General features: G+C 43.0%; 1 protein-coding gene across 2 annotated transcripts; it reads left to right on the top strand.

Moving 5' to 3' along the window:
- The first annotated feature begins 224 nt into the window (after positions 1-224).
- On the top strand, positions 225-13,894 carry LOC136666501 (H-2 class II histocompatibility antigen, E-S beta chain-like). 2 transcript variants are annotated; one of them, XM_066644713.1, is made up of 8 exons: positions 225-364; positions 5,700-5,884; positions 8,542-8,612; positions 9,113-9,397; positions 11,139-11,420; positions 11,895-12,008; positions 12,793-12,862; positions 13,347-13,894. In XM_066644713.1, the coding sequence occupies exons 2-7, from the start codon at positions 5,700-5,702 to the stop codon at positions 12,813-12,815; spliced, it is 960 nt and encodes a 319-aa protein (XP_066500810.1). In that variant the 5' UTR covers positions 225-364; the 3' UTR covers positions 12,816-12,862; positions 13,347-13,894. The 2 variants fall into 2 exon arrangements, with proteins under 2 accessions (XP_066500810.1, XP_066500811.1); XM_066644714.1 differs by having other exon boundaries at positions 13,456-13,894.
- Positions 13,895-16,391: the final 2,497 nt, after the last annotated feature.

The raw sequence follows: 16,391 nt of genomic DNA on the forward strand, positions 1-16,391 counted from the left end.
TAAGTGCATGTAAACACACCTAAAGACTGATTTTAGTCTGAGTTTTTGTAAATGTGTGGTGTGTCTTTTTGTTTGTGTATTTTTGTGTGTGACCTGTCGTGCTCTTCCATCTCTCTGTTCCTCAGCTCAGCATCTGGACCTTCAATTAGTCCTCTGCTCGGACTCAGAGAGAGAGGAGATGTATGGAGTTGATGGAGAAGAAAAGTGGCACGCTGATTTCAGTTTGGGGAAAGGAGTGATGACTCTGCCGCAGTTCGCAGATCCAGGCTCCTATGGAGACAGCTCCTATAACATAGCTGTTGCTGATATAAACACTTATTGGATAAAAGCATAAAAGCTAATAATTACCCTGCAATACCAAAAGGTAAGACCTGAGCATGACAACAACACATGATGTATTCACAAGTGAACAAAATATAGTTAAGTGGCCCTGTGCCCAAAAATCTTATATAAAAAATAATCTAAATATAAAGCCCTGTTTACTGAGACTGCAGGTTGTTCTAAGAAAGGGATCCTGTGCAATCCACAGGGATCTACACAAGTGTAAACTGACACTTTTAGCAGATTTATTTAATTTTCTCGTTATCAAATCTTTGTAGTAGTGTCATGCTTATTTTTTCATTCATTCATTATCTGTAACCCTTATCCAATTCAGGGTCACGGTGGGTCCAGAGCCTACCTGGAATCATTGGGCGCAAGGCAGGAATACACCCTGGAGGGGGCGCCAGTCCTTCACAGGGCAACACAGACACATTCACGGTCTCCAATCCACCTACCAACGTGTGTTTTTGGACTGTGGGAGGAAACCGGAGCACCCGGAGGAAACCCACGCAGACACAGAGAGAACACACCACACTCCTCACAGACAGTCACCCGGAGGAAACCCACGCAGACACAGAGAAAACACACCACACTCCTCACAGACAGTCACCCGGAGGAAACCCACGCAGACACAGAGAGAACACACCACACTCCTCACAGACAGTCACCCGGAGGAAACCCACGCAGACACAGGGAGAACACACCACACTCCTCACAGACAGTCACCCGGAGGAAACCCACGCAGACACAGAGAGAACACACCACACTCCTCACAGACAGTCACCCGGAGGAAACCCACGCAGACACAGAGAAAACACACCACACTCCTCACAGACAGTCACCCGGAGGAAACCCACGCAGACACAGGGAGAACACACCACACTCCTCACAGACAGTCACCCGGAGGAAACCCACGCAGACACAGAGAGAACACACCACACTCCTCACAGACAGTCACCCGGAGGAAACCCACGCAGACACAGAGAGAACACACCACACTCCTCACAGACAGTCACCCAGAGCTGGAATCGAACCCACAACCTCCAGGTCCCTGGAGCTGTGTGACTGCGACACTAACCTGCTGCACCACTGTGCCGCCCCTTATTTTTTCAGCGTCTACATTAAAATATTCTGAAAGCTCGATTTTAACTCTAAAGAACCTATTAAGTGGTTTCTGTGAAAATTCTGTATAACACTGCATAAGAGACACTATTTTAGGAAGCGGTCAGCAGCTAACGGGATCTACAACCCCTGGCAAGAATAATGTAATCACCACTTTTGGAGGATGTTCTTTTAGTTGTTTAATTCTGTAGATGAAACATAAATCACAGAGACATGCCACAAAACGTCTTTTTCAAAATTCCAACCTTCTGTCGTTAAGAAACAATAAAGAAGAACGAAAGAAACTTGTTGTCAGTCATAACTATTTTTTTAGATTTTGTAGATAAGTAGAGGAAACAAAATATGGAATCACTGTAAATTGCAGATCTAAAAGAAACACCTGCATCAGATTAAATCTGCTACTTAGTCTTCAGTTCTCTCACCTCAGTGCTCACACCTTAGGGAGCTGTTGCACATGATTCATGGCTCTAACACGAGAGGTGTCAATTGAAACAGAGGATTATAAAACTTCAATCATCTCTGAATGTTGTAAAGATGTTGGTTGTTCCCAGTCAGCTGTGTCTAAAGCTGTGTCTGGACCAAGTACAGACGAAATGGGAAGGTTTTAAAAGGGACCAAGTAAGACATTAAAGTGTCAAGATAGAAAATGTAAAGAAATATTTCTTGCAAACAACAAATGACAGCTCCAGGGACCTGGAGGTTGTGGGTTCGATTCCCTCTCCGGGTGACTGTCTGTGAGGAGTGTGGTGTGTTCTCCCTGTGTCCGCGTGGGTTTCCTCCGGGTGACTGTCTGTGAGGAGTGTGGTGTGTTCTCCCTGTGTCTGCGTGGGTTTCCTCCGGGTGACTGTCTGTGAGGAGTGTGGTGTGTTCTCCCTGTGTCCGCGTGGGTTTCCTCCGGGTGACTGTCTGTGAGGAGTGTGGTGTGTTCTCTCTGTGTCCCCGTGGGTTTCCTCCGGATGACTGTCTGTGAGGAGTGTGGTGTGTTCTCCCTGTGTCTGTGTGGGTTTCCTCCGGGTGACTGTCTGTGAGGAGTGTGGTGTGTTCTCCCTGTGTCTGTGTGGGTTTCCTCCGGGTGACTGTCTGTGAGGAGTGTGGTGTGTTCTCCCTGTGTCTGTGTGGGTTTCCTCCGGGTGACTGTCTGTGAGGAGTGTGGTGTGTTCTCCCTGTGTCTGTGTGGGTTTCCTCTGGGTGACTGTCTGTGAGGAGTGTGGTGTGTTCTCCCTGTGTCTGTGTGGGTTTCCTCCGGGTGACTGTCTGTGAGGAGTGTGGTGTGTTCTCCCTGTGTCTGTGTGGGTTTCCTCCGGGTGACTGTCTGTGAGGAGTGTGGTGTGTTCTCCCTGTGTCCGCGTGGGTTTCCTCTGGGTGACTGTCTGTGAGGAGTGTGGTGTGTTCTCCCTGTGTCTGTGTGGGTTTCCTCCGGGTGACTGTCTGTGAGGAGTGTGGTGTGTTCTCCCTGTGTCCGCGTGGGTTTCCTCTGGGTGACTGTCTGTGAGGAGTGTGGTGTGTTCTCCTTGTGTCTGTGTGGGTTTCCTCCGGGTGACTGTCTGTGAGGAGTGTGGTGTGTTCTCTCTGTGTCTGCGTGGGTTTCCTCCAGGTGACTGTCTGTGAGGAGTGTGGTGTGTTCTCCCTGTGTCTGCGTGGGTTTCCTCCGGGTGCTCCGGTTTCCTCCCACAGTCCAAAAACACACGTTGGTAGGTGGATTGGCGACTCAAAAGTGTCCGTAGGTGTGAGTGTGTGTCTGTGTTGCCCTGTGAAGGACTGGCGCCCCCTCCAGGGTGTGTTCCTGCCTTGCGCCCAATGATTCCAGGTAGGCTCTGGACCCACCGTGACCCTGAATTGGATAAGGGTTACAGATAATGAAATAATTTTGGTTTGAGCACCTGCCCCCAAAAATATCTGTACATGTGCCTGGCTGTAAGCCAGTCTTCCTTGTTATTTTCATGGAGTTATCACAGGTTAATAATCAGGTGTAAATCTCACCCCATGTTTTGGTCAGTGCTCTGTCCAGGGCTGTGTGCTGCACACTGCAGGAGTAGATGTCCCCCTCCTCTGGAGTGAAGCTCAGGGTGGAGATCAGGTTAAAGGTTTCATCAGGATTATAGTGATATCTGCTGACAATGGCTTCATGCGTCACATTCACATTGTTCCTGGTCCAGGACACTTCCACATGTGGAGGGTAGAACCCAGTGATGTGACAGAGGAGAGTGTTTTTAGAGCCCAGCTGTACACTGCTCTTTGGGTAAATTGAGCTCTGAGGGGCAACTAGGAAAAATATTCTTTATTAGTTATTAATCAACACGTATATATCCAAATTATAAACACAACACAGGCGTAATACAGACATGTAATACACTGAAACTCAAAATAATCTGTTAGTACATTTTGCTTTATGACTTTTTGTTCATATGTGTATATTTATATAATGCTCTTTTGTCTATACATGAATTGTTGGTCATAAATATTTTAATCAAATTATAAAAATATTATGGAATCATGAGGAATACACAGCACCATTAGTACTTTGTTGTACCACCTCTGGCTTTTATAACAGCTTGAATTCTCTGAGGCATGGAGTTAACTAATGACAAACGGTATTCTTCATCAGTCTGGCCCCATCTGTCTCTTAGCCCACTGTAACCTTGTTCTTTTCTGTGTAGGTGTTAATGATGGCCTTCGCACAGCTTTATTATTTGTAAATCCCATTCTTTTAGGCGATTTCGGTCACAGACACTGATTCCAGAATCCAATCACTTGTTATTTAATTTTTTTTTGTTGTTCATTTGTTGTTCCATCCATTATCTGTAACCCTTATCCAATTCAGGGTCGCGGTGGGACCAGAGCCTACCTGGAATCATTGGGCGCAAGGCGGGGATACACCCTGGAGGGGGCGCCAGTCCTTCACAGGGTGACACACACTTGCACATTCACTCACACACTCACACTATGGACACTTTTGTATTTATTATTTTTGGATTCACTCACACACTCTGACACTTTTGAGTCACCAATCCACCTACCAACGTGTGTTTTTGGACTGTGGGAGGAAACCGGAGCACCCGGAGGAAACCCACGCAGACACAGGGAGAACACACCACACTCCTCACAGACAGTCACCCGGAGGAAACCCACGCAGACACAGAGAGAACACACCACACTCCTCACAGTCACCCGGAGGAAACCCACGCAGACACAGGGAGAACACACCACACTCCTCACAGACAGTCACCCGGAGCGGGAATCAAACCCACAACCTCCAGGCCCCTGGAGGTGTGTGACTGCGACACTACCTGCTGCACCACCGTGCCGCCCCCAAAATTATTTTTTGTTAACATGATCAATACACATCTAATCAAGTAACTCAAAAAAAACTCAAAGCACAAATAAATGAAAAACATGCAATAAGAAGGTCATGTTCTGTGCACTTTTAAATAACCAAACAATTTATAAAATAATCACCAAAACATATTCTAACTTAAAATTCAAAACTCTGCTCTGAATAAATTATATAAAAATAAAGAATTCAACACTCTTTACGTTAATGAACAGCTGGAAAACAGGCTTTGAAAACACGTATTTCATGACACATGAGTACAAAATGTGTAGGCTATGTGTTATGCATGGATGCTCTTTGTATTAAAAGAAGCTTTTTCAGTCGGTATGAAGCCTAAATCCCGCTCTTTTGGACCATCTCAGGGCAGATTCCCACCCATGTCCCAGGGTTGGAGGAAAGTGCAGTATCCCTTGTAATGCCACAGCCATTGTTCCTCTTCTCTGAAGATCTCCAAGTTCTTGCTGTAGATTTTAGCTGCAGTAGCATTGCTTTCCCATCCTTGCATCCCTGCTCCCACAGCGACAAAAAGTCCAACTTTACAATGTAGGCATCTTGGGTGGGCTTGAAGGACTGGTTTACCACATGCTCCCATTGCAATCTGCCTTTCATTACCACTTTTACCCCAGTGACTGGCATCAGCTGCCTGTTGTTTAGTCTTACATTGCCACTCTCTGGTACCTTTTACCACTTAATATGGCCAAGAACCGTCTACTACAGCAGGAAAAGAAATTTGACTCTCACACAAAAAGACCAATCACAAGTGTGCTATTTTGGGATGACATGTCGAAGAAGGAAGCTTTTGATTCACGTTGGACCAGTACCAGAGCCAATACAATACCATACACATTAGTGCCTAATCGATTAGCCACATTTAAATGTTTGTCTAACGATCTAATGTAGAACTGTCTTATTTCATGTGTTACAGATGTGCAGGTCTCTCACCCCGGTGTTGGAGCGTCTGTGTTCTGTGGAGTGGGGTTGGCTGGAGGACTGCTGGGAGTCGCTGTGGGAACTTTCTTCCTCATCAAAGGAAACAACTGTAACTGAGAATCAGACTCTAACTGTGAACTCATCACTGCAGGATCTGTGTGGGAGATCTTGTACCCTCCAGTTTGTTGATAAATATTCTATAATTTGACCGCATACTACTTTAGAGCTTATTGTAGTCCAGCCTCACTATGGTATAATAAACTGAGACTCAAATCATGTTATTCTTTTACATGTTATGAAGTCTTAAATGTTTTTGGTTAACTATAGTATAGAAAGGGCGGCACGGTGGTGCAGCAGGTAGGTGTCGCAGTCACACAGCTCCAGGGACCTGGAGGTTGTGGGTTCGATTCCCACTCCGGGTGACTGTCTGTGAGGAGTGTGGTGTGTTCTCCCTGTGTCTGCGTGAGTTTCCTCCAGGTGACTGTCTGTGAGGAGTGTGGTGTGTTCTCCCTGTGTCTGCGTGGGTTTCCTCCGGGTGACTGTCTGTGAGGAGTGTGGTGTGTTCTCCCTGTGTCCGTGTGGGTTTCCTCCGGGTGACTGTCTGTGAGGAGTGTGGTGTGTTCTCCCTGTGTCCGCGTGGGTTCCCTCCGGGTGACTGTCTGTGAGGAGTGTGGTGTGTTCTCCCTGTGTCTGCGTGGGTTTCCTCCGGGTGACTGTCTGTGAGGAGTATGGTGTGTTCTCTCTGTGTCTGTGTGGGTTTCCTCCGGGTCACTGTCTGTGAGGAGTGTGGTGTGTTCTCCCTGTGTCTGCATGGGTTTCCTCTGTGTGCTCTGGTTTCCTCCCACGCTCCAAAACACACACATTGGTAGGTTTGACTAGCTTATGCCATCCAGAAAAACTTGTTTGGAGCCCCATTTTGAGCGCTTTTGAGGGGCTTGTGTGAAAAGATGGAGGTTACATTTCCATTGGCAGTGTCTGTGCTGGGTCCACCATACTGCTTCTCTCAGGCAAAGCTGTCAGTATGGCTCACAAGGTGCAGCAGTGTCCAAGGTGAGGGCGTCTCGGATTGTGGGCTGATGTTCAATGGGGTGGTCAGGTCTCATCTCAGGGTCTATTTCTTATGATTTTTTTCCTTTCTTCTTCTAACTCTTTTTCTCATTCATGTTGTTTACACTTTTTTCCTTATTTTTTTCTTTGTCTTCTTTTTCTGCTTTTCTTCTTCTTCTGCATTTTATCTTCCGGTTCTACTTCTTTTGTGTGTTTTTTTCTTTTTTCTTTTATCATCTATTTCTTTTTTCATCTCTGTCTGTTTTAAGGCTATGCTCACATTACAAACCTCATTAGTCAATACCGATTTTTTTGCTCACATCAGATATTGACGGTTCACATTCTTCAGTGTAAGTGTCCTGTATCTATCTGTAATATAAATGAATCTGTCTCTGAAATGGCAGTTTGCACACACTGATTGGTTTGTTGTGTCTGATCCACTCTACACCAGCACAACACACACTAACACATCACCACCACATCAGTGTCACTGCAGCGCTGAGAATGATACACCACCACATCACACCTGCTCTGTGGGGGTCCTGGGTTTTGATGAACAAGCACTAATTAAGTGTAACAGATTGACTACTGTCTGTAAATGTAGAACTACACAGTTCTAATGTGTGGAGCTCAGAGAATGGACTGTCAAGAGTCAAGTCAAGAGAGTTTTATTGTCAATTCTGCTTATGTACAGGACGTACAAAGGATTGAAATTACATTACTCTCCTCTCCAAGATGCAGTAACATTTAACAAAAAATAGACTAAATTCAACTAAGCTAAATATATAAATAAATAGAAGACAAGTGCAGGACATACGATACCAGCAGCTCACTGATAGACATACATGAGACAATGGGACACTGACTAAAGACAATAACTTGATTTGGAGGTAGGACACTGGATGTACAGGGCAGAGTAAACAATAGTGCAAGATAATCATATAACAACTAAATAAAGTGAACAAGTGCACACCCAGGAACTTGGTGCTGCTCACTGTCTCCACAGCAGCCCCGTTGATGGATAGAGGGGCATGTGTGTGTGAGTTCTCCTGAAGTCCACAACAATCTCCTTGGTCTTCTCAGTGTTCAGAGGGAGATTGTTGTGTTTGCACCAAGGGGCCAGCCGGCTCACCTCGCTCCTGTAGTGTGACTCATCGTTGTTGCTGATGAGGCCTACCACAGTCGTATCATCCGCAAACTTAATGAAGAGGTTGGAGGTGTGTGATGGAGAGCAGTCGTGGGGTTAGCAGAGTGAACAGAAGGGGGCTCAGCACACATCCTTGGGGTGCCCCCGTGTTCAGAGTCATGGTGCTGGACGAGTTACTGCCAACCCGTACTGCCTGTGGTCTTCCAGTCAGGAAGTCAAGCAGCCAGTTGCACAGTGATGTGTTCAGTCCCAGTCTGTCCAGTTTCTGAATGAGCTGTTGGGGGATGATTGTGTTGAATGCGATAATATAATACATGACAAAAATAAAAGTGTTTTAGTACATTGCTCACAGATGTTGAGAGCTTTTAGCTTTTTTTCATCTTTCTGAAATCATTAAAATATTTCTCAATTAAATCATTAAACGGAAGAACATCAAAACACAATATAAAGGATATTGTCTCACTTAGCATTGCTTTAGCTTTGATATTTTTTTCAGTTTTTTCTTAAGTGTGAACTGAGCTGATGTGACATGCATTTTTGCCTTTACCTAGTAACAGGTGATGTATTTGTGTATCAGACTGTGCTTGGTTGGTGAACTGAACTGTGAGAACACGCTCTCATTGAGACTCTCACTTGTTGTCAGATGCAGATCAAGACAGAAAATGAACCTGAGTCTGCAGCTGCTGCTCCTCCTGACTCTGACCGTCAGAACAGGTGAGTTTACCTTTACAGGTTTATATTTACAGTCATTTTAGGAGCTATATTGGTATTATATATGCAGATCTCATAATCATTTACAGTAAAGAACAGCAGGAATGTGTTAAAACCTTTTATCTGGAGTGTAAATGGGTTTTGTTTGAGTAGCTATAATGCATTGTGTTAAAATGAATATAATAATAAAAGTTTGTTATCAGTATAACTGTCACTGTGTTGAAGAACATGCTTATCACAACATACAGATTTGACTTAAAGTGTGAATTTTAAAGTGTGAAGATACAAGATACAAGTAAAATCTGTTTAGTTTATTACATTACATTGTATTCTATTATATATAAAAAAATATTAACAATATTATTCAAAGACAAATGCAGTTATACGAGAAAGTAATTAATCTAAACACTGTGATTACTTCATTTAATAATGTTAGTCTGTTTGTTTAAATGTATGACAGATTTTTGTAGTTACTGTAAATATAAACTTTTTTTCACCTCTAGGGCTGACAGATATTGACAGTTATTATGAATATTACACCCTTGAATGCTCCACCAGTTCGACGGATTTGACGAATGCAGAATTGATTGTGACGTGGCATTTCAATAAGGTTGCATATTTACGGTTTAACAGCACATCGGGGAAATTTGTTGGCTTCACCGAGTATGGACTGAACTATGCATACAACAGTAACAACAGTTCTCTAGTGCAGCTGTACAAAGGTGAAATGGAGAGATACTGCAAACCCAGCCTGAGCATTGATTTCTCCAAAATTCTAGAGAAGGCAGGTGAGTGTGAATCAGTTCAGCTCAGAGACAACTAAACCACCACTGACCTGTTCATTGACACTCAGCTCTGAACACAGCTTTAAAAAGGACCTGGAATACTGACTGGCAGATAAAATGATAATGGCACTTCACATTCAAAACAGTGGGGTTTTCTGAATTTGAGGCTAATACTGGAGCTATCTGCCATAGCTTCTGATCTGAAATTTCAGTTACACCTTAAATAGTCTACTGTAAGAGGCTAACATTAGTGTTTCAGCAACACATTCCCCACCTGATTGGTTTAAAACACACAGACCACAGAGTCATGGACGTGGTTAGACATGTTTTAGGGGGGAAATTCTTTGATTTTTAACAACGGTTCTGTCTCCATATTAACAATGTATTGAAACTAGGACCTGGGGGTGCTGCTGCTGTTAATACATATCCATTGGTCTGTACGCTTTCTTGACAGAATACGCACACATAGTGTTGCCAACCGTGCCGTATTTGGACACTAAAAGATGTGTTCCATTTTGGTCTGTGTACTTTTTGGTCACATTTTAAAAACAGATATTAATCAGATGTTTATTTGATTTTCATTTCATATTTTCAAAAATTGGGGCTGGGGGATCCGTGTATGGTGCCTGTGAGTGTGGTGTGTTCTCCTTGTGTCTGTGTGGGTTTTCTCCAGGTGATCCACTTTCCTTCCACAGTCCATATACATGTTGGTGATTAAACCGACTATGTAAGAGTGTCCATATGAGTGTGTCACTGACTGTGTGAATTTATTCATAAAGGTGAATGTGTGAATGACTAAGTGTCCCCAAGATCCCGGTAGGCTTTGGACACACCACAACCCTGAACAGGATTAAGCACTTACATGAATAAATGATCCCTATTCACTATTGACACCACATCATGACATGCTTAATGATTTTAATGGTCACATTATTTATAATGCACCAGGAACTGTTTGCACCAGGCATGGACTACTAAATGTATGGCCTACAAATGTACCAACAAGCTTAAACACTTCACAAAATATACTGAGTCATCTTAGACCAGATGTGCTTCATCATGTTCAGAAAGATCTAAGAAAGACTTCTTGGACTCTAAGGGTGTACTTACCTTTGGAACGGTTGAATGTACCATGCCATGGTTGTCCTGCCCTGCCCAATACACCACTTGACTGTGCTCACAATGTGTTTTAATTTTAAGAATTGGGACATATGACAATTACCTTTATGATTAATGATTATTCCATTCACACGACTGAAAAGACGATCTAGATTTCTCCATTCTCTGCTCTAACCTCAATGGTTTATGACCTGCCCGTGGAGCAACAGCGCCCCCAAGTGGACACATTGAAAGATAACGCCAAAAGCTCAGAAAGTTGTAAACATGCATTGCCTCTGGAACCACTCAAGTCATAAATTCGACAAAGCAGGAAAGAACTTTACCATTTACATAATTCTAAACACATAAAATTAATACAAAATAATCATGTATTTTCCTTGGAAGGGAAAGGGAAAAAAACATACTGATGAAATTTCCACCAGGGGTCCCTAAATTATGAATTATAGAGCAATAGACGTCTTGGCCTATATAGTCAACATATCCCATATATTAACCCCTTTATATAATATTAAAGGTCATAAACAGGTCAAAGGAGACAGTATGGATTATGTGCCTGGCTGTAAATGTGTGATGAATACATGAATACGATTTTTATTATTGCTCTAATATCTCTGGTGTTTTGCAGTGGAGCCAAAGGTTGAACTCATGTCAGAAAAGCAGTTTAGTGGTGGTCACGCAGCCATGTTGGTGTGCAGTGCTTACAACTTCTACCCTCGAGACATTGATGTGTACTGGCTGAGAGACGGGAAAAGGGAAACCACTTATGTGACCGCGACTGATGAGCTGGCTGATGGAGACTGGTACTACCAGATCCACTCTCACCTGGAGTACACCCCCAAATCTGGAGAGAAGATCTCCTGTGTGGTGGAGCACGCCAGCTTGTCAGGACCTATGACCTATGACTGGGGTGAGGATAGAATGAGATTGTCACACACTTTTAAAACCTGTTTACACAGGAACTCTTCACGTGCCATGCTCTGGTCAGACAATTTCACCTAAATATCAAGTGGAAATACATCCAGGATGTGTTTGTTATAGGAGGATATCTGATCACTCAAACTTGTTTTAAGTTTTTGATTTCAAGATGGTGTTTCTGACACTCAGATGGGTGAACCAATGTTCTTCAGTGGTCTGTTGTGAGTTGTTGATGGCCATTTTTCATTAAAAAAACAAACAAACAGTGGAAATACAATATATAGCATGACATTATAGCATGAAAGAAAGATGTTTCAAATTGTTAAGCATTATTAAAACAAGCCCAGCAACAGTGACACCCCTTTCACCTAGAAAAAAATCTACATTCCAGATGTATGTTTATGTTCATAATGAAATGTTTTACTTAACATCTCAAAATGAAGACTAAACAGTTCGTTTTTCTCAGATCCTTCTCTTCCTGAGTCTGAGAGGAATAAGATCGCTATCGGAGCGTCAGGGCTGGTGCTGGGGATCATCCTCTCAGCTGCTGGATTCATCTACTACAAGAAGATATCCTCAGGTGAGTGGAGACCACAGAGAGTTCAACTGATATTGATTCATCTTGAGTTTTAATGTATCCATATTGCAGTTATATACAAGATAATATCCTAAGCCTGTCCTTTAGAGTTTCAAATATGTCTTAGTTCACTCTCTTTCTACCAAAACATTTCTGCAATAACTCTGGCCTTTATGATTGAATAAGAAATCAGCTACCTCTAACAACTAGTTACTCACTGGGCCCAACCCATGTGTACCCAACACACCCACTGCAAACTAAGCTTACAAGCTGATAGAATATGCTTCAGTGTGCCAAACCCTGTGCATAATCTACATCTAGGGTACTCACCTACCCACCGTCCAAGACTTTGTGGAGTTGGAAGGATGTTGTACATGGATCCCTGCAAAAATTTAATTTGACTCTCCTCCACTGCCCACAGCTCTTGCAAAGTGATCTTACGCTTCTCTAGATTCTCTCCATGAAGCCACTGGCCTTATTTTGCCTGTGATGCTGCTGTTACTAAACTTGCTGCCTTTTCCTTCTTGGGAATAAAACTAGTCATCATTTCCATTCTCTCTGATGATGTGGCCTTATGAAATGCTCTCCAAGAATCACTTTCCAAGAATCAGGATTGCTCTTCTTCACTGTACTTGGCTAATCACATCCCTTAGCTCTAACACGCTATTGGCTAACTGCACTGCATCGTTTTGATTTCGTGACCGGTGCTGCTGCGTCCTTACATTCTAGGAAAATCACCTCATGACTCAACCTAGCACATGGTTTGATTATTAATGTGTGTTTACAGGGCGGATACTGGTGCCAAGTTAAGAGCTTATCAGCTGCACGATGTGTAATTTGGTTAAAATCAAGATCAGGCAAGTTAAAAAATGTTTATTTCATATTTTGTGTAATGTAATGTACTAAGATTTTTCAGTCTCTTTAAGAAAATAGCACTGTGTAAAGTTAAATGTGTAAAGGTAAAAATGTACTTGTGAAACATATGCTTTCAAACATCAAGTTAGGTCTCTTTAAACTGTTTGGTCTTACTGACCAGTTGTGGCACTTCAGGTGTGGGAGGTGAATGAGAGGGTGAGAGCAATGAGAGAGAGGGAGAGAGACAAGATATTTGTTGAGATATATATAGCTGCTGAATGAGTGAGATTAGAGAATAAGCTCCAAAGTGGTTCAGTTACAGTTAGTAATAGAAAAAGATGCTGCAAATGCATTTTTCAGCTGCTGCGTAAACAACTGAAAATATTCTAGATTTAGTTGACTAAAATTGCATTGGGTAAGCTTGGCTGTGTTTCACTTTTCTAGTCTTTTCGACTGTGTTTAGTAATTACAGTTTGTTCTCTCTAGTCGCCTGTAGTATGTGACCAAAGGACAGAGTGTGAATTCACTGGATGAGACTGTTGTTACTGGAGGGTCCATGTAACATTTATCAATTAAAATTTTCTGATTCTGGAAGGGGCACCAGTCCATTTCACAGGGAGGACACACTCCTCACAGACAGTTACCTGGAGTGGGAATCGAACCCACAACCTCCAGGACCCTGGAGCTGTGTGACAGCAACACTTCCTGCTGCACCAATGTGTCGACATTTACACTGTACACATAAATATTTCAGGAACACTCTGAGTTTCCTGCAGCTTATGGGCTTTGCTGTCCTGGTTAAGGGTTATAACACCTTTTTCAACCAGTATTATTTGTTTTTGTGACTAAAACTCTGTAAATGATGTGTAATTAAAGTAATTAACATTCTTTTTGATACATCACATCTGTACGTTTCCAGCAGAAGCAGTTTTCTTGGATGCTCACACAGTGTTTTATTAAAGCATATCCAATCAAATGTATTTGTATAGTGATTTTTATGATGTTTTTACAAAGCAGCTTCACAGAATTTCAATAAAGACAAATGTTTTAACATTTATCCTTTGCTCAAACTTTTTATCCATCCTGTGAAGTCCTAACCAATGTCTGACAAATCTCCCATAAAACTGCTCCTGTTTTAATGAGTGCGGATCAATTACAACTGGTGCAGTATTGAAAGCCATTGGTCTCTAAACATCATGGACTCACTGTGTGAACAAGTATAACATAATTTTCATTATTCCTGTTAGTGTGACCAAAAAGAACAGGTTTACCAATAAGAGGCCTCAAATAGAGACATACCTGCATATTCATAACACAACTCCAGATGTTTTTATTTAATTATTTGGTATGTTTTTTTTTTCTTTTTTTTGTAATAGTACCACACTAGTAGGTGTCAGTAAAGCTACAATATCCAAAATCTGTGTCGATCTGAAGCATAATTATATTCTGGGGAGGTGCTGAATAGGCTGTATGGAACTCAAAGCCCCTCTGCTTAATAACTTGGCTAGAGCATGTTTAGGAGAATGGAGTGTGCTACACATGGTTTCAATCTTCAGTTTGGAGTGATCAGTTAAAGTGACTGTAATACTGAGCTGGTTTCTCTGAACTGCTGCAGGTTCTGGTGCAGAGTTTGAGACTGTTGTGGAGGGGCAGTGGATTCCATTACACAGCTTTAATCACCTGCCTCGCAGAAATAGTATCCACTGTGTTATTTCTTTGAATTCATCAAAAGCAAACACCCAGAATTTGTATGTGTTGGAGTGGCTCTGTAGAAAATATTAAGGTATTTCTGAGTTAATTAATAGTTTAAGAGTTAAACTAATCTGAAATTACTGATCACTGCTGATATTTTATAAACACTATTTACTGCACACTGACACTGGGCTTGGTACCGGAAGGTCACCGGTTCGACTGGCGGGAACATCCATGGCTGAAAAGCCTTAAGCAAGGCACTGAACAAACAACTGCTCCCCAAGTGCCGGGGGTGGCTGTCCCCTGCACTGGGTGTGTGTTCACAGCCCCTAGTGCACAAGGCTAAAATTGGCATTTATTTTGCCAGGTTCTTATTGAATTCTCTATTCCCCTTAAAAGTTAAATATGCGAGGCTGAAGATAACTTTTGAAAGACAACTATTCCATCCATCCATCCATCCATCCATTATCTGTAACCGCTTATCCAATCTTAGGGTCGCGGGGGGTCCAGAGCCTACCTGGAATCATTGGGCGCAAGGCGGGAATACACCCTGGAGGGGACGCCAGTCCTTCACAGGGCAACACAGACACACACACATTCACTCACACACTCACACCTACGGACACTTTAGAGTCACCAATCCACCTGCAACGTGTGTTTTTGGACTGTGGGAGGAAACCGGAGCACCCGGAGGAAACCCACGCGGACACGGGGAGAACACACTCCTCACAGACAGTCACCCGGAGCGGGAATCGAACCCACAACCTCTAGGCCCCTGGAGCTGTGTGACTGCGACACTACCTGCTGCGCCACCGTGCCGCCCGACAACTATTACTGTTTCTTTAAATCATGCAAATCACAGAGTTTACACCTTTAATCCACATCTTAGGTTGGTTAGGCTGAGAATTAAACCAAGTAAGTCTAGAAGTCTGCAGATTGTCAAGGGGAACTCGTACAAGAACATTTTTGATGGAAGGATTAATGATCCCTACAGTACTGGAGAGACCAGTGATGAGTTTTGGTAGAGGGTATAGTGCAGTACTAAAATATACAGAACAAGTTGTGGGACTAAAAGTTGAACAGGTAAAGGCTGTTAATAGCAGTGATAGATCATGTTTGCCAGGGAAGTTGAAGTTGTGGTGTCTGCAGTTTGGCTTACTGCCTCGTATTAGGTGGCCATTGACAGTTTATGATCAATCACAGAAATAGAGAGGATGGAAAGGGTTAGTAACAAGGCCATAAGAAAGTGGCTAGGGGTACTGCAGTGTTTAAGTAGCATGGCATTGTATTGAGTGGGGTGCTGGAGTTACCACTCATAAGTTTAGTTGAGGAAATTAAATGTGCAAAGGTGAGTCGTGAGATGATTTTTTCAGGATCGAAAGATGCAGTGGTAAAAGCAGCAGCGCCAATCACAAAAACTGGAAGGAAGTGGAATCTGAAAGTGGCCGTGCAGGTAGCCAGGTGCTCATTAGAACTAAAGGATGTGATTGGCCAAGTACAATGTGGAAGAGCAGGCCTTGGGTCAGGTGATTCATGGAAAGCTTTTAGTATGGCCACATCACCAGAGAGAAGGCAAATTATGACTAGATTTATCTGTGAACAGGAAGAAGAGGCACAGGGCGCAACAGCAGTGTCACAAGCAAAACAAGGCCAGTGGCTTCGATGGGAGAATCTAGAAAAGCAGAAGATCACTTGGCAAGGATTGTGGGCGATGGAGGCGTATTAAGTTTTTGCCGGGAGCAACTTACAACATCCTTCCAACACTGCAAAATCTTGGAGAGTGGGTAGGTGAAGACCCTAGTTGTAGATTATGTACAGGGGTTGGCACATTGAAGCATA

Source organism: Hoplias malabaricus, chromosome 14, assembly GCF_029633855.1.
Source record: "Hoplias malabaricus isolate fHopMal1 chromosome 14, fHopMal1.hap1, whole genome shotgun sequence".
Lineage (NCBI taxonomy): Eukaryota > Metazoa > Chordata > Actinopteri > Characiformes > Erythrinidae > Hoplias > Hoplias malabaricus.